A 25,000-nucleotide genomic window follows, 5' to 3' on the forward strand; every position below is an offset into this window, starting at 1 on the left:
TGTTTATTGACGAACGTATGCGAAACACTGTAATCTATTCCACGTTTTCTGTACAAAATTAAAAAAAAAAATTATTTCAGGTGACCACGTTGCTTCTGGAGGACTTGCCCGGCTGCAGCTTGTCCACTCTGGCTCAGTGTGCGCGGCTGCAGTCTCTCACCCTCAGACGATGCGGCCTGACGGTTCTCGACAGCATTAACCAGCTAGCAGAGCTCCGCTACGTCGACGTCCAGGTGCGTTTCCCCCCCCCCCCCCCCCTTCCTCCTTTCCACACTCTGTGCGAGCAAACGTCTTCACTCTGGGTTTTTTCCGCAGCAAAACGACATCTGGCGGGTGGACTGCGAGAATATGAGCGACCTGCGAGCCCTGAAACTGGGCCGCAACAAGCTGACATCCATTCATGGACTAAGTGGAGCAGAGAACCTGGACCTTCTAGAACTGTCCCACAACGCCATCACACGTGTCGGTAAATATGTTATTTCAATGTTTCAAATGATCGCGTGCCGTGGTGGTCCATCTTCATGCACCCTTCAAGGGTCTTGCACTCTTAACAGAGATAAGAACTATTTATGGGCCTGCTCGCATGCTAACATTAAAGTGCTAGCTTTTTGAGCTAATTTTGCAACCGTTTACCCTAGAGTCATATAACTTGGTATGTAAATGTTAGTGTGCTAACATTAGCTTGATAGCAGGCTAGCAATAAAGTGCTAACTTTTTTTTTCAAATTTTCCACTTTTTTTCTCTAATTCCACAGCCGTACACCTTACAGTCATATAACTTGGTATTTCATGTTTACGTTAGCATGTTAGCATGCTAACGTTAAAGTGCTAGCTTTTTGAGCTAATTTTGCAAACGTTTATCTTAGAGTCATTGATTGATTGATTGATTGAGACTTTTATTAGTAGGTTGCACAGTGAAGTACATATTCCGTACAATTGACCACTAAATGGTAACACCCGAATAAGTTTTTCAACTTGTTTAAGTCGGGGTCCACTTAAATTGATTCATGATACAGATATATACTATCATATATACTATCATAATAATACAGTCATCACACAAGATAATCACATTTAATTATTTACATTATTTACAATCAGGGGTGTGGAGGGGGGGTGGGGGGGATAGGATATATCATATAATTTGCTATGTGACACTAGCATGCTAATGTTAGCATGCTAACATTAAATCGATAACTTTTTTAGCTATTTGTACTCTTTTTTTCTTTTTCTTTTTTTTCTTTCTAATTCCCCAGCCATACACCTTAGTCATATAACTTGGTATGTGACACAAGCTAACTATTATCATGCTCACGTTAGCTTGCTAGCAACATTGGCATGCTAACTTTTGGAGCTAGTTTTGCAACCGTTTACCCTGGAGTCATATAACTTGGTATATGACTTCTGTTAAATGTTAGTGTGCTTACATTAGCATGCTATCAGGCTAGCAATAAAGTGCTAACTTTTTTTCTTTTTCTAATTTTCCACTTTTTTTCTCTAATTCCACAGCTGTACACCTTAGTCATATAACTTGGTAGTTGAAACATGCTAACTGTATGCATGTTTACGTTAGCATGCTAACATGAAAGTGCTAGCTTTTTGGGCTAATTTTTGAGCTATTTGTACTCTTTTTTTTTTCTTTTTTTTTCTCTCTCTCTAATTCCGCAGCCATACAACTTAGAGTCATATAACTTGGTATGTGACACAAGCTAATTATTACCATGCTCACGTTAGCTTGCTAGCAACATTGGCATGCTAACTTTTTGAGCTAGTTTTCCTACAATAATAAACATTTAAAAAAGGAAAATCCACACACCGTAAATTCCGGACTTTGAACCCTACGGCTTGGGGACGGCGTTGCTCGGGTGCCAGCAACTTGAGGGTTCCTGGTTCTATCTCAGCTTCCGCCATCCGAATCAGGTCCGTTGTGTTCTTGAGCAAGACACTTCACCCGTGCTCCTGATAGGTCAGGTTTGCGCCTTGCATGCCAGCTCCCGCCATCAGTGTGTGAATGGGTGTGGAAATAGGGTCAAAGAGCTTTGAGTACCTTGAAGGTAGAAAAGCGCTATACAAGTATAATCCAAGTACCATTTATAAAACGGTGCAGATAATTAATGTTTTTTTCTTCGCTGACGGTCATAATGCAAATAGTTTAAAAAAACAAACAAAGCAAAGACAATTAAAGGGTGTGTTATTGTTTGTGGTATGGCGCCATCTTTTGGGTGAGTTTGGGCCGCATTGCCCTTCTGTTTACCGGAAGTACAGGTGCAGTTCCGGCTTCATGCCGTCCATAGCGGGTCTACCCGTATGAATTCTTTATTCATCACTTCAAGCAACCTTTGTACGTTTTACAATATAACTAAAACAATTCTTACTTACCGTCCCATTTGTGATGTCTGTAGGAGTGTTTTCATGCATATTTGTACGTGCTATTTTAATGAAGCTAGCGTCGTCAGCATTAGCTAATATGCTAACACGTTTACCAGTGTCTGTGTTAGTATTGTTAACTTACAATGGCATTCGTTTTGTATTGTTTCAGTTTCACAAATTCCTTAGTAAATTCACCAAAATGTCACCGTGGAGTTATTGAGTCCGTTTGGCTGATTGGAGAGCCAGCTTGCGCAGGTAGTGGGTCCATGACAATGACTTCTGTTTTGTTTGATCATCCGTTTTACTGCCGTGTTACAGACACCGTTTGGAAACAATTACGGTATGTAAATAAACATTTACAGAATATTTCTGCGTAAATAACTCATTTCACAACGTATATATCTGCGACCTATAGTCCGGTGCGGCTAATGTATGGGAATTAAAAAAATTTTTCTAAAATTCAGTGGGTGCGGCTTATATCTCGGTGTGCTCTATAGTCCCGAAAATACGGTACATTAACAAACTGGCAAAGAATGAGCTGAGGAGAAAACTTGCTGTGGCACGATTCCTTCATACTTGTGAGCGCCATCAATGTACTCCTCATAAATAATCGTTTTTTCCCCCTTCTTCTTTCCATGCTGGTCTGTTGTCTTTTTTTGGGACTGGTATTGAGTTAGCACAATGGACAAAACTTGTCCAAAGACGAAAAAACACCGAAAAGGCACAAAGGTTGAAGCACTGAGCAGTGACTAGTAGTGTAGTGCGCAACTCCACCTTTCCAAAAATGCTGCGCAGGCGCCACTTAAAATGAAGGATTGAATTAGGCATTTGTACAATGGCAGAGGCATATTTGGTTCGATCTAAAAGTTCATAAATCGAAAAGTTTGCAAAAGTGGGGTACGTAAATCGAGGTTGCTCTCTATTCCTATTTTGCTGAAATCCACATACCACGGTCTGGCCCGGAAGTAATTAACAACAACAAATGAGGGATTACCGTATTTTCTTCTTCTCCCGCGCCACTCCTCAGCTGGTCTGGGTTCTTTAAGGAGACTCCAGAGGTTGTCTTTGGATCACAACCAGCTCATTAGCACCAAAGGGCTGAAGGACGTTTGCACTCTCCTGCACCTGGACTGCTCACACAACCACCTGGCCAGCGTGGAAGGTCTGGACGGCAACCTTCTGCTCACCACGCTGGACTTGACCTGCAACAACCTGACTGAGGTACCAAACCAGAACTACAGACCACTGCTGAGATGAAGGAAGACTAGATTACAGGGGTGTCCAAAGTGCGGCTCGGGGGGCTTTTACGGTTTTTTAAGAGCCCGCGGGCAGTAGTATTAAAAAATAGATTTTAAAAAAGTGGAACAAAAGAGTAAACGGGTGAAATGCAACTAGAAATAGCCATGCAGGCTGTTTTTTTCTTAAAAAAACTGTTATTGTTTAAAAAATAACCAAATCAATGCTGTTCTGAATTATTGACTTACTCAAAGCTCCAAATACTTCACATCACTTTGAAATATTTTTTGGGGAAAATTGTGCATATTTTATGTTTTTGCCATATAAAAAACCAGGGGCCGTACTTATCAAGCTTCTTAGAGTGCCATTTTACACTTAAGTCCTGAGAATTAGCTAAATTTAGTCCTACTCTCAAACTTAAGAATAAAAGCTTTTTATCAACGTTCTTAAGTCTAAGAATCACTCCTACTCTCCACGATATTTAAGAGACCTTCAGAGGTGTCTTAAGTGGTTAGGAGTTGCCAGCAGGGGATGGCACTGAGGCGAGAGAGACGTGCGCGAACGTTCAGGGAACGGAACAATGTTTTTTTTTTATTTTTTATGACGAGCAGCTGATCAAACGGTATCGTTTAGACAGAGCGGGTATTATTTTTGTCACAGATTTAATACTTTTCGATTCCTTGTTGATTTCTGCATGTGTCTGCAGTGGGCTAGTATATATAGAGCCACCCACACCAGTTTCAAATTAGTTGCCTAATTAATGAATTGGAAAGAAAATGTTATGACAGTAGCGTATGTGTGTGGCCGTGAGTGAGTGACGTCAGTGAGTGTGTGGGTGATACAAGAGAGGGAGCGGTAGCGTGAGTGCCGGCGGGGACTAGTTTGTTTTGTATTATTTTGTAGTTTATTGTCAAAATATACACTCCCATTGTCCACTTAAATATTTCCAAGATATTTCTTTATTCTTAGACAAGGGATTCCCTTCCGTGATTGGTCATTTCTATGGACACAGAAATGACGTCACCTAAAATTCCGTTTACGGCACATAGTAATGTCGTAATTCAGCTCTGAGTGTGACACTTAAGATTCAGTCCTACACTTCGCTGAAAGTGTGAGTAAGACGCTTGATAACTAACTTTTAAGTGCAGCTTTCAGCGAATAATTTATTTACTCTTAAGTCAACTCTTAGCAGACTTCTTAGGAGTAATTCTAAGAAGCTTGATAAGTACGGCCCCAGAAGTTTTTGTTGCCAAAATGGCATAAAGCAAACAAAATAGAAAATTAAAAAAAGGGATGCATCTGAAGTTGATCTAGAGATGTAATTTCAGTGGAATTTTTTAAAAAGTGTCGTTGCTCAAAAAAAATAATGAATTAAAAATCAATGTTGTTATGAATTATTGACCTATTGAAGGCTCCAATTACTCCACATCAAATATTCCACGTTGAAATATTTTTCGGGGAAAATATTGCATATTTTGTGTGTTAGCCATGTAAAAAAATACAAAGTTTTTGTTGACAAAAAGGGCAAAAACCAACAAAAAAAAACAACTAAACTTATAATTGATGGATCGATCTGAGGTTGATCTAAATACTTTAAGTGTTGAAAGTAAAGAAAAAAAAACCTGACAATTTTTTAACACTTTTATGAGTGGGGCCCTTTTTGGGTCACCAATAATTTTGTGGGATTTAAAAAAAAAAACTGTCATTGCTCAAAAAACAATAATGAATCAATGTTATGAATTATTGACTTCTTGAAGGCTCCAATTACTTCCCATGAAATGTTCCACTTAGAAAATTTTTTGGGGTAAAATATACAATATTTTTTGTTTTTGCTGTAAAAAAATGTTTGGCCAAAAATGGCAGTACATTTTTTTTTTTTTTGACTTTATGTTGACAGATAGACCTGAAGTTTATTTAGAGATTTAAACTCCAGTGTTTAAGTAAAAATAAAAATGTATGACTTTTTTAAAAACACTTTTATGAAGATTTATTTTAAAACTGTCATTGCACTAAAAATAATAATGTATTAAAATCAATGGTGTTATGAATTATTGCAATATTTAAAGCTCTAATTACTTCACATCAAATATTCCACTTTGAGACTTTTTTTTTTGTTACACATTTTTTTTTGCCGTAAAAAACTGTTTTCTCTGGCAAAAATGACGAAAAAAACATCATTTTCATTTGTTTTTCTGTTACTTTATAAAATATATTTTATTTATGTATTACTTTATGTATTTTTACAGATGGACCTGAAGTTGATTTAGAGATTTAGGTGTTGAATAATAATCCAAAAATAATAATACATGCCTTATTTTTTTTTTTAGCAATTTTTGACAAAAAAGGGCATAAAACAAAAAATTATATATAAACAAAATAATATAACAAATTTATAATCGATGGATGGATTTGAAGTTGATTAAGGGACTTTTGTGTTTAAAATAAAAATAAAAATGTATACTTTTTTGAATAATTTTTGTGGGATTTTCTTTTAAAACTGTTATTGCTCAAAAATTAATAATTAATTTAAAACAATGTTGTTATGAATTATTGACCTATTTGAGGTTTAAATTACTTCACATCAAATGCTCCACTTTGAGCATTTTTTTTTTAACATATTTTAGTTTTTGCCTAAAATAGCAAAAAAAATCATTTTAATTCGTTTTTCTTTTACTTTATATTGACAGATAGACCTGAAGTTGATTTAGAGATTGAATAACAAAAAATAATTAAAAAAAAAAAAAAGTTTTTACACTTTCTGACAAAAAGGGCATAAAACAAAAAATGAAAACTCCAAATAATAACAACTTAGAATAGATGGATGGATTTAAATTTGATCTACATAGAAAGTGTTGAAAGTAAAAAACAAACAAACTGTATTATTAATGTTTACCACTTTTGAATAATTTTAGCTGGGTTTTCTTTTAAAAGTGTCATTGCTCAAAAAAATAATAATAGTAATTAATTTAAATCAATGTTGTTATGAATTATTGACTTATTTAAGGCTCTAATTACATCACATCAAATATTTGACAAAAAGACCTGAAGTTAATTTAGAGATTTAAGTCTTGAATAATAAAAATAAAAATAATATTTCACTTATTTTTAACATGTTTATGACTGAGATGGGATTGAATTTGAGGGTTACCCCAAAGGTAAAAAAAAATCTATATGTGGTATTGGTTTTGAAAATGAAAATTCTTAAATTGGCCCCCACTGCTAAACTGTGGACCCCCCTGGTACATTACAATGGTATATTATTCATTTAATGACAAGTCGTTAATGTTCAGGATGTCATCTTATATTGTAGAATATGGTAAACAATAAAAAAGCATGTTATTAGGGGACACACACGAGAAGATATCAGTGGGATAATTGCGTGTTGAAAAGGTGCTGGGTCGGCTGACATTGATGGATGGAGCCACTTAACATCCGAGGCCCAACGTTATTGTAACCCCGTGGTTGACCGTGTCACTCCTGTCCATCAGCCGCCAGCGCTGTACGACCACGTCCTCCTGCAGGAGCTCCGTCTGGGCGACAACAGCATCTCGTCCCTGCGGGGCCTCGCCGCCTGCTGGCTGCCACTCCTGCAGACGCTCAACGTGGCCCGAAACAGGTGCTTGCATACATCTATCTGTGCAGTAATCTATTTATTTATAGCTGCACCTTATTGCTTTTTTTTATCCTGCACTACCATGAGCTAATGCAATGAAATTTCATTCTTATCTGTACTGTAAAGTTCAAATTTGAATGATGGATGGATAAAAAGGAAGTCTAAGTCTAAGTCCTCCGGAAGAGATACAAATATGCTTCTTTTCTGTCCATGTGAGATGATGTGTGTGTGTGTGTGTGTGTGTGTGGTCTAATGAGTGACAATGTGTGTATTCTGTGTGTCCAAGGCTCACACACCTGCCCCACATGTCTGCTGCTGTGTCCCTCTCCAACCTCGACCTGCGCTACAACTGCCTTTCAGGTGATTGAGCTCCATTACCAATAATTCCTACATCCACTTGTAGACACAGATCATTCAGAAAGTGACACTCCTTCACAGCGCTACTCGGGATAGGAGAGTCCCAGCTCAGGATCGTGCTGTCTCGACTCACTGATTTATCAAGTTTTAGGTTTTGACCAAGTGGGGTTACCACCAAGAGTTAACTTAGTGCAGGGGTGTCCAAAGCGCCACCTTAGGGCCATTCAAATGAAAAAAACCCATTAAAAAACGGGAATAAAAGAGCAAACAGGTAAAATGTAATGAGAAAAAGTTGTAATGTTGACTCTAATACCACAAAGCTGCCATGCAGGTTGTTTTTTTTATCTAAAACTGTCATTGCTCGAAAAATGATAATGAATCAAAATCAATGTTTTTTGGTTTTTTTTACCTATAAAAGCTCCATTAACTTCCGTCCAAAATTCCACTTTGAAATATTTTTGGGAAAAATGTTGCATATTTTGTGTTTTTTCCATAAAAAGATGTATTTGGAAAAAATGGAAACATAAATTAAACAAATAAAAGCTGAAAAAATAATAAAAACTTATAATCGAAACTAGATCTGAAGTTGATCGAGAGACTTAAGTTTGAAAGTAAAATGAAAAAAATATTATTTCACATTTTTCAACAATTTTATGAGTTGGGCCCTTTTGGATCCTAAATCATTTTAGTTAGATTTAAAACATTTTTTTTTTTAAATGTCATTACTCGAAAAATAATAATGAATCAAAATCAATGTTGTTGTGAATTTTTGACCTATTAAAGGCTACATATACTTCCGTCCAAAATTCCACTTTGAAATGTTTTTGGGAAAAATATTGCAGATTTTGTGTTTTTTCCAATAAAAAAAGTTTTCTTTGGCAAAAATGGAAACATAAAATAAACAAATAAATTATGAAAAAATATACAAAACGTAAAATCGAAAATAGATCTGAAGTTGATCCAGAGACTTAAGTGTTGAAAGTAAAAAAAAAAAAAAAAAAAAAAAAAAAGATTTATTTTTAACACTTTTATGTGTGGGACTCTTTTGGATCCTAAAGAATTTTAGTGGGATTTTCTTTTTTTTGTTTCTTTTTTTTTTTTAACTATCATTGCTCGAAAAATAATAATTAATCAAAATCAATGTTGTTATGAATTATTGACCTATTTAAGGCTCCATATGCTGCCGCCCAAAATTCCACTTTTAGATATTTTTGGGGATACATAAGATAAACAAATAAATTATGAGAAAATATTAAAAACTTATAATTGAAAAGAGATCTGAAGTTGATCAAGAGAATTAAGTGTTAAAGTAAAAAAAATAAAAAAAAATAAATAAATAAAAATTTTTTATGAGTGTGACTCTTGTGGATTCTAAATAATTTTAGTGGGATTTAAAAAAAAAAATACAATTCTAAACGGTCATTGCTCAAAAATATTTAAGGTTCCAATTATTTTTGTCAAAAGTTACACATACAAATATTTTTGGGAAACATATTGCATATTGTGTGTGTTTGCCATAAAAAAACAAAGTTTTCTTTGACAAAAATGTAAACATTAAATAAACAAATAAATGATGACACAATAAACATTACAAACTTATAACCGAAAATAGATCTGAAGTTGATCGAGAGACTTAGGTGTTAAATGTAAAAAAAAAAACATGAGTTATTTTTAACACTTTTATGAGTGGGACTCTTTTGGATCTTAAGTAATTTTAGTGGGATTTTTTATTTTAATTTTAAAAACTATCATTGCTCTAAAAATAATAATAAATCAAAATCAATGTTGTTATGAATTTTTGACCTATTTAAGGCTCCATATACTTTCCGTCCAAAATTTCATTTTGAGATATTTAAAAAAAAAAAAAATGCATATTTTGTGTGTTTGCCATAAAAAACTAAGTTTTCTTTGACAAAAATGTAAACATAAAATAAACAAATAAATGATGACACAATATTACAAACTTATAATTGAAAATAGATCTGAAGTTGATCGAGAGACTTAAGTGTTAAATGTAAAAAAAAAAACATGAGTTATTTTTAACACTTTTATGAGTGGGACTCTTTTGGATCCTAAGTAATTTTAGTGGGATTTTTTAAATTTTATTTTAAAAACTGTCATTGCTCTAAAAATGATAACAAATCAAAATCAATGTTGTTATGAACTTTAGACCTATTCAAGGCTCCATATACTTTCCGTCCAAAATTCCACTTTGACATTTTTGGGGAAAAATATTACATATTTTGTGTTTTTGCCTTAAAAACAGAGTTTTCTTTGACAAAAATGGAAACATAAAATAAACAAATAAAGGATGAAAAAATATTAAAAACTTATAATCGAAAATAGATCTGAAGTTGATCGAGAGAGCTAAGAATTTTACGGTTCAATTTACGGTGTTTTTTACAATGGAAAAACTGTACCCCGTTTTTTTTAATTTCTGGCAACCGAGCTGCGGTACAGTTTTAACATTTACAGTAAAGTAAAAAAAGGCAGTTTAGTCGCCAGAATTTCGCCTGTGGTAGAGTTATTTTCAATTTACAACTATATGCTTTTACCGTAAAATCTATTGTCCTTTTTACAGTGTACAATTTGATGGATAATTTGCTTTGAAATCATAAGTCAAGTATAATATTGAAGTATTTTTTATTTTAACAAAAACATTTTTTTTTGGAAAGTATGATAATATATTATTTGTTGCAATATTGGATAATAGTAAAGCATAAAAGGTATGCAATTTTTCCTGTCAAATTGGAAAAAACTAATATATTTAGCCAGAAAATATACTTTATTGACGCATATTTTCCTAGGTGTTCGCGGGCCACATAAAACGACGTGTCGGGCCCAGATCTGGCCCCCGAGCCTTGAGTTTGACACCCGTGTTCTAATCAAAACATGTGCTGTGTCTTTAAAATATGTTTGTCCTAATTTAAATGAATTTGAAATACATTTTATTCAGATTTATTGAGATGTTTCTCTAAGTGCTAAAAACGGTGTAGTCATATTTTTACTTCCAAATCTATACGTTATGTGAAATATGAATTCTCATAGCTCCACTGGTTCCAGATGAATAGGATTGTTGTCTGGACACAGGACAGTACCTCCAACGAGACCGAAGCCTCATGACTTGCTAACGAGATTACATTATCTCCAAGATTTGAAGGAGGTGTGCCAGAGCCTGGAGGGAAGTCCTTCCCTGAAGGAGGTCCACCTCATGGGGAATCCTCTCCAGCAGGAGAGCAGTTGGAGGTGAGATGAAGCTTCCACCACATTTATTGTAAGCACAATGCAATAACTTGTCAGATCAGCACATTCCCAAATCCAGTCCAGGATCTTGTCTCGGATCGGAAATATAACACAGGGGTGTCCAAACTTTTTCCACTGAGGGCCGCGCATTGAAAAATGAAAGCATGCGGGGCCATTTGGATTTTATTAATTTTCAAAACCAATACAATGCATAGGTATTTTTAACCTTTAGGGCTTCCCTCAAGTTTGGTTACCCAGAAGGGTCTCAGTCATAGAAAATGTAAAAAAATAAGCCATATACTATATCTTTTAATTCTTATTTTTCAACGCTTAAATAAAGTAAAAAAAATTAAATACGTTTTTTTTTATGCCCTTTTTGTCAAATAAAACAGTTTTTAATGGCAAAAACACATAATATCCCCCTTTAAAAAAATAATATTTAAAAGTGCAATATTTGATGTGATAATTGGGGCCTTAAATAGGATAATATAATAATAATAATAATAATAATAATAATTCATAACACCATTGATTCCTTTATATTTTTTGAGGAATGACATTTAAAAAAAAAATCACACTTTTTAAATTCTTAGGGATCCAAAAGGGTCACACTCATAAAAGTGTTAAAAATACCAAGTTATACTTTTTTTTAATTTTTTTTAACTTTCAACACAAGTATTGAGATCAAATTCAAATTTATCTGTTGATTATATGTTTTTATTATTCTAAATGTTTATTTTTTAGAATTTGTTTGTTTTACTATATGCCCTTTGGGTCAAAGAAAACTTTGTTTTTGTATGGCAAACGCACAAAATATGCAATATTTTCCCACTAATATCTTTCAAAATTGATTATTTAATGTTAAGTAATGCATAACATTGAATTTGATTCATTATTTTTTTTTTGAGGAATGACAGTTTTAAAAAAAATACAAATCACACAAAAATTCTCCGGGATCCAAAAGGGTCCCACTCATAAAAATTTTAAAATACCGGTACTAAGTTATACTTTTTTTTTTTAACTTTCAACACAAGTATTGAGATCAACTTCAGATTTATCTGTCGATTACACGTTTTTATTATTCTAAATGTTTTCTTTTTATTTGTTTGTTTTACTGTATACCCTTTGGGTCAAAGAAAACTTTGTTTTTGTGTGGAAAACCCAAAATATGTAATATTTTCCCACAAATATCTTTCAAAGTGGAATATTTAATGTTAAGTAATTCATAACATTGATTTTGAATCATTATTATTTTTTGAGGAATGACATTAAAAAAAAAAAAATCACACTAAAATTCTTAGGGATCCAAAAGGGTCCCACTCATAAAAGTGTTAAAAATACTAAGTTATACATTTTTTGTTTTACTTTCAACACAAGTATTGAGATCAACTTCGGATTTATCTGTCGATTATACGTTTTTATTATTCTAAATGTTTTTTTTCATTTGTTTGTTTCACTGTATGCCCTTTGGGTCAAAGAAAACTTTGTTTTTGTATGGCAAACAAACAAAATATGCAATATTTTCCCACAAATATATTTCAAAATTGAATATTTAATGCTAAGCAATGCATAACATTGAATTTGATTCATTATTATTTTTTGAGGAATGAAAGTTTTTAATAAAATTCACAAAAATTCTCAGGGATCCAAAAGGGTCCCACTCATAAAAGTGTTAAAAATACAAAGTTACACATTTCTTTAGATTTGTCTGTAGATTATATGTTATCTTTTTTGTTTGTTTAATGCCTTTTTTTTTTTTTTTTAAAAAAAAGCCTTTTTAAAAAAAAAAAAAAAAAGAACAATATGTTTTTTTTGGCAAACACACAAAATATGCAATATATTTTCCAAATAAAATATTTAAATGTGGATTATTTAATGTGACATAATTCATGAAAACATTGAAATTAATGCATTATGTTTTGAGCAATGACAGTTTAGGATGTTGAGGATCCAAAAGAGTCCAACTCATAAGTGTTTAAAATAAGTCATATATTATTTTATTTTTTTTACTTTCAGTGCTTAAGTCTCTGGATCAACTTCAGATCTATTTTCGATACGTTTTTGATATTTTTTAAATGTTTTATTTGTGTACTTTATGCCCTTTTTGTCAAAGAAAGTTTAGTTTTTTTATGGCAAAATATGCAATATTTTTTCCCAAAATATTTCAAAGTGCAATATTTGATGTGAAGTAATTGGAGCCTTGAATAGGTCAATAATTCATAACAACATTGATTTTCATTCCCTATTATTTTTTTAGCGATGACATTTTTAAAGACAAAAACAGCCTGCATGGCAGCTTTGTGTTATTATAGTCAACATTGCAACTTTTTCTCGTTACAAGTTACGAGTTATTTTGAACACTTTTATGAGTGAGACTCTTTTGGGATACTAAATAATTTTAGTGGGATTTTTTAAATTTTATTTAAAAACTGTCATTGCTGTAAAAATAATAATAAATCAAAATCAATGTTATGAATTTTTGACCTATTTAAGGCTCCATATACTTTCCATCCAAAATTCCACTTTGAAATATTTATGGGAAAAATATTGCATATTTTGTGTTTTTGCCATAAAAACAGAGTTTTCTTTGACAAAAATGTAAACATAGAATAAACAAATAGATAATGAAAAAATATTAAAAACGTATTATCAAAAATAGATCTTAACTTGATTAAGAGACTTAAGTGTTGAAAGTTAACAACAATAAATATATGAGTTATTTTTACCACTTTTATGAGTGGGACATTTTTGCATCCTAAAGAATTTTAGTGGAATGTTTTTAATTTTATATTAAAAACTGTCATTGCTCTAAAAATATAAATAAATCAAAATCAATTTTGTTATGATTTTTTGTATCTTTTTAAGGCTCCATAAAATCTCTGTCCAAAATTCCACTTTGAAATATTTTTTGGAAAAAATATTGCATATTGTGTGTTTGCAATAAAAAAACAAAGTTTTCTTTGACAAAAATCGAAACATAAAATAAAAAAATAAATGATGAAAAAATATTAAAAATGTATAAACGAAAATAGATCTGAAGTTGATCGAGAGACTTAAGTGTTGTAAGTAAAAACACTTTTTGTGAGTGGGACTCTTTTGGATCCTTAAGAATTTTAGTGGGATTTTTTAAATTGTATTTTAAAAGCTGATATTTGATAGTTTTACATGTTTTATTTGTTTACTTTATGCCCTTTTTGTGAAAGAAAACTTAGTTTTTTTTATGGTGAAATATGCAATATTTTTCCCCAAAATATTTAAAAGTGCAATATTTGATGTGAAGTAATTGGAGCCTTGAATAGGTCAATAATTCATAACAACATTGATTTTCATTCCTTATTATTTTTTGAGCGATGACAGTTTTAAAGACAAAAACAGCCTGCATGGCAGCTTTGTATTATTATAGTCGACATTGCAACTTTTTCTCGTTACATTTCACCTGTTTGCTCTTTTATTCCACTTTTTAAAGTTTTTTTAAATAGTATTTGTGGAATATTCCGCAGTCCATTAAAAAAATTAACGGAGGGCTGCAAATGGCCCCTTGGCCGCACTTTGGACACCCCGGTCCAGTTCTCGTCTTTACCAAAAAATCCCTCAATATTTTAATATACCTCAACATTACCGCAGAACACCCTCCTTCCGGTGCACTATGTGCGCACGCGTGTGCGTATGTAGAGTACAACGCTGTTAGCGAAACAATGTCTCATCCTGCAACAATCCACTCTTTCTCCTTTTTCTCACTGTCACTTTTCATCACCTTCAAAGGGCACGCATGAGTTTATACGGGAAATATGCACAAAACCACGACCACGGGCGTGTCTTCTTAGTGACAAAAAATTAAGTGGTGACCGTTTTGTAAAAGCGACAGATCCAAAACAAGTAAAAACTATACTCCAACGTCCGGCCAAAAAATCCATTAATGCTTCGCCTATGGATAATTGCATTACGGGCCGTGTCTAGGAGCAAACACAACCGGAGACGATTCTGACTGTTTAGTACCTGAAAAGCTGTTAGGACATGAACTCTGCGTCACAGACATTGTCCAAACCTTGTATTTCTAGCCCGGTCCTTTCATCGCAAGCCAGCAGTAAGTGTTGGGAATCTGCTGAGCGTCATTCCAGAGAGGAAAACACTAAAACTGGTACACCTTAAAAGTCTGCTTTGTGGAGGAAATATGAACTGTATTAAATGGGAGGATGCAGATGATGACGATTATGTACAATACTGTGCACAAGTCTTAGATTAGTTCTTATAACAAATATATAAGATGATGATTATGTACAACACTGTGCACAAGTCTTAGATTAGTTCTTATAACAAATATATAAGATGATGATTATGTACAACACTGTGCACAAGTCTTAGATTAGTTCTTATAACAAATATATAAGATGATGATTATGTACAACACTGTGCACAAGTCTTGGATTAGTTCTTATAGCAAATACAGTTGTGCTCATAAGTTTACATACCCTGGGAGAATTGATGATTTCTTGGCCATTCTTCAGAGAATATGAATGATAACACAAAAACCTTTCTTCCACTCATGCTTAATGGTTGTGTACAGCTATTTATTGGCAAACAACTGTGTTTACTCTTTTTAAAGAAAAAACACGCCCTCGGGTTACAAAGCAGACTTTTTAAAGCTTTATAAACAACAGAGTTCTTCAAAACGGATTCCCAGAGCAACATGTCGAACTCTGCATTCAGTGTGTCATGTGATGAGAATAAAACATGAGAGTAACTTGCAGCTTAGCTTACTACATTTTCCAAGTAGTTTGCTTCACTATAAAAGTGGGTGACATTGTTATCACCAGGAAAGATGAGGTCACCTACCTAGGTTCCATTCTAAAGGCTAACCTTTCCTGTGATAAAATGGCAACCAAGGTAATCAAAAAGGTTAACCAACAAACGAGATTTCTCTACAGAATCTCCTCTCTGGTCAACAAAAGCACCATGAGGATTCTGGCGGGAACTCTCGTTCAACCCTTTTTCGATTACGCATGCACCTCCTGGTACCCTAGCACCTCCAAAACCCTCGAATCTAAACTCCAAACATCTCAGAACAAGCTAGTCAGGTTACTTCTAGACCTCCACCCCAGATCCCACCTCACTCCTACCCACTTCTCCAAAGTGGGCTGGCTCAAGGTGGAGGACAGAGTTAAACAACTTGCACTGAGCCTAGTCTATAAAATCCACTACACCTCCCTGATACCAAAGTACATGTCAAACTACTTCCTTAACGTAAATGACCGCCATAACCACAACACCAGGGGGAGCTCCACTAACCACGTTAAACCCAGATTCCGAACTAACAAAGGTCTTAACTCATTCTCTTTCTATGCCACATCAATGTGGAATGCGCTCCCAACAGGTATAAAAGAAATGGCATCTCTACCCTCCTTCAAAACCGCAATAAAAGTTCACCTCCAGGCAGCTACAACCCTAAACTAACACCCTCCCCGGATTGCTAATAATCAAATGTAAACAATCAAATGCAGATACTTTTTCTTATGCCTTCTGATCTCTCTCTCTCTCTCTCTCTCTCTCTCTCTCTCTCTCTCTCTCTCTCTCTCTCTCTCTCTCTCTCTCTATGTCCACTACTTGCTGTCCATATCCTACCCCCCCCCTCCACACCCCTGATTGTAAATAATGTAAATAATTCAATGTGATTATCTTGTGTGATGACTGTATTATGATGATAGTATATATCTGATAGTATATATCTGTATCATGAATCAATTTAAGTGGACCCCGACTTAAACAAGTTTAAAAACTTATTCGGGTGTTACCATTTAGTGGTCAATTGTACGGAATATGTACTTCACTGTGCAACCTACTAGTAAAAGTCTCAATCAATCAATCAATGTTGGCTTGCTTGATAAGTTTTGATAAATGTCAAAGCCAGTGTAGTCCTCACCCTTTTGTTCCATACATATGACACAAATAGGTCATAATTACCGAAATATTCCCATTACGAAGCCACCTCATGTTTTATTCTCGTCACATGACACACTGAAGGCAGAGTTTGACATGTTGCTCTGGGAATCCGTTTTGAAGAACTCTGTTGTTTATAAAGCTTTAAAAAGTCCACTTTGTAGCCCGAGGGCGTGTTTTTTTTGCTGATTTTATTATTGACGTTCCCCAGTGTCCTGTCGTGTTTCCAGCTACACATTTTCCCACTGAGCGGACCTCGTTCGGTCCAAGCTGGGTTGGTGGACGCTCCGGAGTCTGTTTCCCTGGCAGATACTTGGGATTCCTCCACTCGAACATCCTGAGCCTCAGGCTACATATAGAGCCACCCCCCACCACCCCCATCCCCTGTTCTTCCAGACTCTGCCACTCATCGACCTCCCCTCCCCTTAATAGACCCTCAAACCTTAAAGGGGCTGTTTGCTCAAAGTTACTTCTTTCAAACCAAAACATAGAACAAGAACACCACCGGTTAGCTAATGTTACCATTAGTGGTTTAAAAACATATATTTTAAATGTCTATATTTTCCACAATTACTGATTATATTGAGTAAAAATGGCTTGACCCAAGATGGCGGGAGATAATTCTTACAACTAGAGATGTCCGATAATATCGGCAGTCCAATATTATCGGCCGATAAATGCTTTAAAATGTAATATCGGAAATTATCGGTATCGGTTTCAAAAAGTAAAACGTATGACTTTTTAAAACGCAGCTGTATGGAGTGGTACACGGACGTAGGGAGAAGTACAGAGCAGTTGCGTCTCCCTGTCATACTTGCCAACCCTCCCGATTTTCCCGGGAGACTCCCGAATTTCAGTGCCCCTCCCGAAAATCTCCCGGGGCAACCATTCTCCCGAATTTCTCCCGGTTTCCACCCAGGCAACAATATTGGGGGCGTGCCTTGAAGGCACTGCAATTGCGTGCCGGCCCAATCACATAATATCTACGGCTTTTCACACACACAAGTGATTATGCAAGGCATACTTGGTCAACAGCCATACAGGTCACACTGAGGGTGGCTGTACAAACAACTTTAACACTGTTACAAATATGCGCCACACTGTGAACCCACACCAAACAAGAATGACAAACACATTTCGGGAGAACATCCGCACCGTAACACAACATAAACACAACAGAACAAATACCCAGAACCCCTTGCAGCACTAACTCTTCCGGGACGCTACAATATACACCCCCTGCTATCCCCTACTCCCCACCTCAACCCCGCCCACCTCAACCTCCTCATGCTTTCTCAGGGAGAGCATGTCCCAAATTCCAAGCTGCTGTTTTGAGGCATGTTAAAAAAAATAATGCACTTTGTGACTTCAATAATAAATATGGCAGTGCCATGTTGGCATTTTTTCCCCTATAACTTGAGTTGATTTATTTTGGAAAACCTTATTACATTGTTTAATGCATCCAGCGGGGCATCACAACAAAATTAGGCATACCGTATTTTTCGGACTATTAAGTCGCAGTTTTTTTCATAGTTTGGCCGGGGGTGCGACTTATACTCAGGAGCGACTTATGTGTGAAATGATTAATAAATTACCGTAAAATATCAAATAATATTACTTAGCTCATTCACGTAAGAGACTAGACGTATAAGATTTCATGGGATTTAGCGATTAGGAGTGACAGATTGTTTGGTAAACGTATAGCATGTTCTATATGTTATCCCCTAGGGGGGGGGTTACCCACATATGCGGTCCTCTCCAAGGTTTCTCATAGTCATTCACATTGACGTCCCACTGGGGTGAGTTTTTCCTTGCCCGTATGTGGGCTCTGTACCGAGGATGTCGCTGTGGCTTGTGCAGCCCTTTGAGACACTTGTGATTTAGGGCTATATAAATAAACATTGATTGATTGATTGATTGATTATAGTTATTTGAATGACTCTTACCATAATATGTTACGTTAACATACCAGGCACGTTATCAGTTGGTTATTTATGCCTCATATAACATACACTTATTCAGCCTGTTGTTCACTATTCTTTATTTATTTTAAATTGCCTTTCAAATGTCTATTCTTGGTTTTGGGTTTTATCAAATAAATTTCCCCAAAAAATGCGACTCCAGTGCGATTTATATATATTTTGTTCCTTCTTTATTATGCATTTTCGGCCGACGCAACTTATATTCCGGAGCGATTTATACTCCGAAAAATACGGTAATAATGTGTTAATTCTACGTCTGTATATATCAGTATCGGTTGATATCGGAATCGGTAATTAAGAGTTGGACAATATCGGAATATCGGATATCGGCAAAAAAGGCATTATCGGACATCTCTACTTACAACACTTTATAAAGTTAGCGCCCTTAATCGTCGCAAACAATACCTTCAAGGGGTTCTATCCTACGTTTACAACTTTTCAGACTTTTGTGTATGTTTAAAATGTTATACTCTTTTTCTATGAGACATGGATGTTTTAAGTCATGAGGTCGGTGGGTTTTGATACGTATCCCTGCTTTCATTTTTATGCCATTCCTAAATCTCGTTAAGTCGTGTTCGAGACTTGCATAAGATCTTTTGAATACTTCAGGAAGACCGTGTATGACAACATGCCGAGTAGCGATGGGTCGGCCGCGAACGAGAGCCAGTTTAGAGCCGGCGCAACGAGACCTAGTACGCATGCGCGAAAAAAATGCGCGCGTCATAGTCACCTCTGATCTGGAAGTGTATTCTTGCCCTGTGTTTCAATGTAGACTATTGCCATGTTTCTTTTAACAGTAAACCTTGCTTGCCTCACCATCAGCAGCTGTTGTAGTGAATCACACCTGAGCCATCATACATGAATCATATCTTTAATGGACGTGTGAAAGTAAACAATGTGATAAAGAACATTTTACAGCAACCAACAACAGGACACTGTGCTTGTAGGCTGAAATTGGCGGTCATACTTGACGGCCGCAACCACTTCATGGCTTCACAATAGTTATGGAGTACAAAACTAGACGTTGAGTAATCGCCCGACATACATCACCGTCTATAACTGACAGTCTGCTTTGCCAGTTCAAACGCATTCGCTATTTTTTGTAGTCTTCCCTTGTCCATTCTCGTTGTCTCCCTTTCGACAAATGGACAAATTATTTCGCTAAGTAGAATCACAGCTGACCTGGACATTCGAATAGTTCTCTTGCCTGTCATGACGAGGGGGTTTTCGCATCGTACTGCGAGGATTGTTCTCCCGGGACGCAAACAGACTTTTCCGGACAACGGTAGCAGGTAGGAACATATTTAAATCCCAAAACTCAAAAGGGTACAAAAAAACCCAGAAAACAACCCGAAGGCGAGCGTGCCTAACGCACGCGAAAGCTAAGGCAAAAAACCTAGGACAAGAAACATGAACTAACACTTAGTGTAAACTATGGACAGGGCAAAACAAAAACTCGCTAACTGTGGCATGAATAAACAAAATTTACTTGGCATGGCATGAAGCATGAAAAGAGCAATCGCAAGAATACAAGCAGGAAACTATGGCATGAAAAGAACATGAAACAATCAATGTCGCCAGACCGACTACCTGGCAACGACAGGCTTAAATAGTAGTCTCCTGATTAGAACAAGTGCGTGTCCCGAACACATGAGGCAGGTGAAACTAATGAGTCGCCATGGTGACTAAACAAACAAGGGAGCGCAAACAGGAACTAAAAGAGTCCAAAAACTAACAAAAAATAACAAAACATAATCCAGACCACAGATCATGACATTGCCGTTCCTCTGACAAACACATCCCACCAGGCTGCCGTTCTTCCAGGGCTTATCCAAAACCGTCGCTCAACATTGCTATGTTGCCGTCTGAGATGTGTTGCATCCAAAATAGCTGCAATCTCCCGTTTCCTTCTCTTAAGGTATTCATGTACAAGAAGGAGAAACACGGACATGTCTGGATGACTCGCCTCCATCTTTCTAGTGGTTGCCGCCGAGTTACCGAACGGGTTGTTATGAAGCTGGCTGTGGCGAGTTCTGTCTGACGTCACTTCCTGTGTGGGGCGCGGTCTTTCTGGCGTCACTTCCTCTCCGAACTCAGTTTGTAAACGATCAATGAGTCCATGCAAAGCTAAGAGCCGGAGATTCAAGAAATAGACGGCCCACTTACCTGTGTAAAAAAGTATCCAAGGAGTGCAACCTTAAATGCTGGTTTAGTGTGGCTGAAACGGGGCTTAGGCTAAATAATTATTCGTTTAAGGGGTTATCCGGCTTAGTGTAGACAAAGCCTTTGTTTTTTAATGGTCTTTTAAAGCCGCATCGGTCCACATATTACGGAAGATAGGTGACCGCAAGAAGAGAAGTAAGATTTGGACACGTTTTTTTTGTTGTTTTTTTGTCTTATTTGTATTTGACTTTATTAAATGTATTTATATTATCATTTGGTGCAGCCAGGCCGGAGCAGGAGGGGATAGAAAGAGAAAAAAAGGAAGACAGAGGGGGAAATTGTGGGGACAAGAGGGGGATTAGACAGAGAGACAACAACAACAACAATAACAACAACAACAACAACAACAACAGAGTAACATCAGCAAATAGGATATGTACAAATATGATGGTAAAAGTGATAGCAAAGAAGCAGTTAGCGAAATAAATAATAATACAGAAATGACAATGAGCATTATTACACTACAAATGGAGCATTACAAAGACCAATAGAAATAGCGTTATTGATAATGAACAATACCAATAATTTACCTCTATTATCAACAATGCAGTTGTTCAAATGCAACAATACATATACGTAATGATAACTAGAGATACAAAAGAATGCAGAAAAATGGAGGGGATTTGGACACATTTTAAAGTTTTAGACAAAAAAAATCATATCAAACAGGCTCCACAAAGAACCTGCACCACGACTGTGCATAGTAGCAACATCTGTCCCCTCAGAAAGAATTTTCTCCAAAAAAGGACAGATCATAACAAAAAAGGAGAAACAGGATTAGCCCCTCAAAGCTGAGGCCATTGTTTTTTTTTAACGCCAATCTTTGCTTAAACCTCACCGAGATGCTGCATTTTTCTTTTTGTTTTGCACATTTTAAGTTATATTTTGTTGATTGACGTCTAGTTGATTTGGTGTTTTTTCACAAATTAAAATAGGTCTTTTTTTATTTCAAATGTATTTATGTACAGTACAGGCCAAAAGTTTGGACACACCTTCTCATTCAATGCGTTTTCTTTATTTTCATGACTATTTACATTGTAGATTGTCACTGAAGGCATCAAAACCATGAATGAACACATGTGGAGTTATGTACTTAACAAAAAAAGGTGAAATAACTAAAAAAACATGTTTTATATTCTAGTTTCTTCAAAATAACCACCCTTTGCTCTGATTACTTTATCGCACACTCTTGGAATTCTCTCGATGAGCTTCGAGAGGTAGTCACCTGAAATGGTTTTCACTTCACAGGTGTCATAGTTTTGATGCCCTCAGTGACAATCTACAATAGTCATCAAAATAAAGAAAACGCATTGAAATGAGAAGGTGTGTCCAAACTTTTGGCCTGTACCATATATGTTAAGTTTATAAATACAGCCAAATAAATACTTTATATGTTATTTGTTTTTACATTATATGTTCATTTTACACATAATTTGGTAATAAATGAATTTAAGTAACAAAAAACCTGAAGAAACGTAATTCCTGTCACTATTGCCGAGTGCCAGCGTTAGCCACTGCTTGATACTGTTTTTACTATGGGTGTAATAAAAAAATCAGTTTTTGAATGAATCACAATTCTTATTTGTAACGATTCTTAATCAATTAAAAAAAATCAATAACATTTTTTTGTTATTTATCTGTCCTGTCCAGCCACTTAGGCAAAGTATATTGTTAATGTAAATGATCTATATCTGTTGAACAGATTTACTTGAGAAAAGAGAAGTGTTGAATACTTCTCTTGTTGCCTTATTTGACTATATTAAATGTTTGGGTAGAATTGTATTCAACAAACCAGTTTTCTTTTAACCACGTCTGTTTATTTTATGGATGAATGTAGCCAATGTTATTTTAAAATTATGGATTTTGAATCGAGAATCGTTTTGAATCGGGAATCGATTCTGAATCAAATTATTACACCCAAAAATCGAATCAAATTTTTTTTTTAAATGGTAGCAAGAAAGTGTTTTTTTGGAAGTCAGAATTGTGGCCCTGACTTCTGCTCCGCTCCCACAACATTCAACTGTCATATTATTGAATATTTAGAATTATAACTATTAAAATGTGATGATTTTGACCAACCTTGCCCTTCTCATCAGATCAACTCTGCAGAGAACTGTTCCTAGTCTGAGGACAATCGATGGTACGGATGCCGACTTCACTCAGGATGATGTTGCTAGGCAGACTAGCCCATCCTCGGACAGCTTCCTCAAGTTCATCCAGGAGCAGCTTCAGCAAACTCGCGATTTAAAGCAGAAGCACAGCGAGCAACTCAGGTAAAGTAAGCGAAGGTGTCATATTTTTGTACATTTAAAACACTTCCTTGTGGTCTGTATAATATGTAATGGTGGTTCTTTGGTCAAAACGTTGTATAAATGATATTTTACAGACCTTATTCAAGCCGATTTTCTGACCGTCTCTAGGATGGGCGGTCTTATTTACGTGCCTCCACTTCGACAGCGCCTTCTCCTCGTCAGCCATGTTGTAGTTTCTAGCGCTTCCATATGAAGTCTACTGACAGATATAAACGAGAACTATACGCTACTTTCAGAGGATGCATGTCTTTCTCACAACAAGAGGATAGAGAAGAAGAAGAAGGTCTACAATGACAGACTCGCGCGTAGCTTTTCGGGTAAACCTCTACCGCTCATGTCACACTTGGGAAAAACGTCGCAAATTGGTGAAATTTGGAGAAAGTATGAAGTTAAGTTAAAGTTACAATGCCAATGATTGTCACACACACACTAGGTGTGATGAAATCTGACCCTTGATGCTGAGTGTCAAGCAGGGAGGTAATGGCTCCCATTTTTATAGTCTTTGGTATGACTCGGCCGCGTTTTGAACTCACAACCTACCGATCTCAGGGCGGACACTCTAACCACTAGGCCACTGAGTAGGCAAGATTGTTTTTTTTATATTTCCGCCATGCCTCCGTTGTTTGATTTAACATTTTCGGGACGAATCCCGATCCTGAATACCCAAACCATTCAATCAATCAATCAGCATGTATTTATACAGCCATTAAAGTATCAGAAGAGTCTGATCTGAAACCCGGGTGCCAAGGGTTCAAAAGTTAGTTTTGCATAATAGATAAATAAATTGACCTCGTTATTAGGGCTATTAATTTTTTTCAGTTTTTGCTCTTTGTACTTTTCTCGTTCAGTTGTATTTTCAGAATGTGCTGCAAAATGGTCCCCGGGCCCTCACTTTGGACAACCCAAAGTTGTTGCAACGGATACGTTGATCGAAATGCCGTATGCCACTCTATTAGTCATCATTTTGTTTGAGTTGGTCTCCAGACATGTGGCAGCCAGGAATGTCAGCTATCTCCTTGTTATGTCTGACGCACAGGGCGCAGCGAGCCTTAAGACAACGTCCATCTATTTGCACAAGTCTTTGGCCCGCAGTGCTTCTCCTGCGAGGGACGGACCACCAACACTTGAAGCGGTGGTCCGCTTTCTGCTTATCTCGGTGACCCTTCCAAATTACACCGCACAAAAGATGAAACGTGGCATGGGCTACACGTACGGGTCACAACGAGGACTCCTGTAGCCCGAGGGGGACGGAGCGGCGGCGTAGCGCTACCCTCGCCTCACCCCTCACCGTGTGCCCTCTACCCCCCCCGCTGGCCTCTGGACAATGAGCCAGTCTCTGGTCCTTGCAGGGACCAGCACCGACATTTAACCCCTGGCCTGACCTAGTGTCAGACCCGGGCTTAGAGGAGGTGAGCGACGTGCCACGCGCCCGTCCAGCGAGGTAGAGGATCCATGGGGTTCAGCAGGGGTTCGATTTCACAACGCTTCTCTACAGGATGCAGGATGAAAGCGCCACGCTATTTTAGACGCTCGCGCTTTTACTCGGTGAAATATCAGGATCCACGCACGCGGGTCTGTCACAAAGTGATCCAATATGTTGAGCAGATGAAATACAACGTAAAAGTAGTTCACAAAGACTAAAATTGACATCTCTTAATATTGGCGTCTCCAGTCGAACACTGCTTCACATTCTCACGGTGACCCTGGAGTGAACCAGCAGGTATGGCAGAA

The 25,000-nt window shown here is 36.3% G+C and overlaps 1 protein-coding gene across 1 annotated transcript in view; it reads left to right on the forward strand.

The window, feature by feature from the left end:
• The window catches only part of lrriq1 (leucine-rich repeats and IQ motif containing 1), a 102,624-nt gene that overhangs the window by 26,393 nt on the left and 51,231 nt on the right, over window positions 1-25,000 (forward strand). Inside the window, exons 8-14 of the mRNA XM_062040882.1 lie at window positions 81-233; window positions 316-466; window positions 3,397-3,590; window positions 7,094-7,221; window positions 7,505-7,578; window positions 10,728-10,821; window positions 23,054-23,230. Of these exons, the coding sequence (XP_061896866.1) occupies window positions 81-233; window positions 316-466; window positions 3,397-3,590; window positions 7,094-7,221; window positions 7,505-7,578; window positions 10,728-10,821; window positions 23,054-23,230 (971 nt within the window). The remainder of the gene's footprint in view (window positions 1-80; window positions 234-315; window positions 467-3,396; window positions 3,591-7,093; window positions 7,222-7,504; window positions 7,579-10,727; window positions 10,822-23,053; window positions 23,231-25,000) is intronic.

The sequence above is a fragment of the Entelurus aequoreus genome, linkage group LG03, assembly GCF_033978785.1.
Source record: "Entelurus aequoreus isolate RoL-2023_Sb linkage group LG03, RoL_Eaeq_v1.1, whole genome shotgun sequence".
Lineage (NCBI taxonomy): Eukaryota > Metazoa > Chordata > Actinopteri > Syngnathiformes > Syngnathidae > Entelurus > Entelurus aequoreus.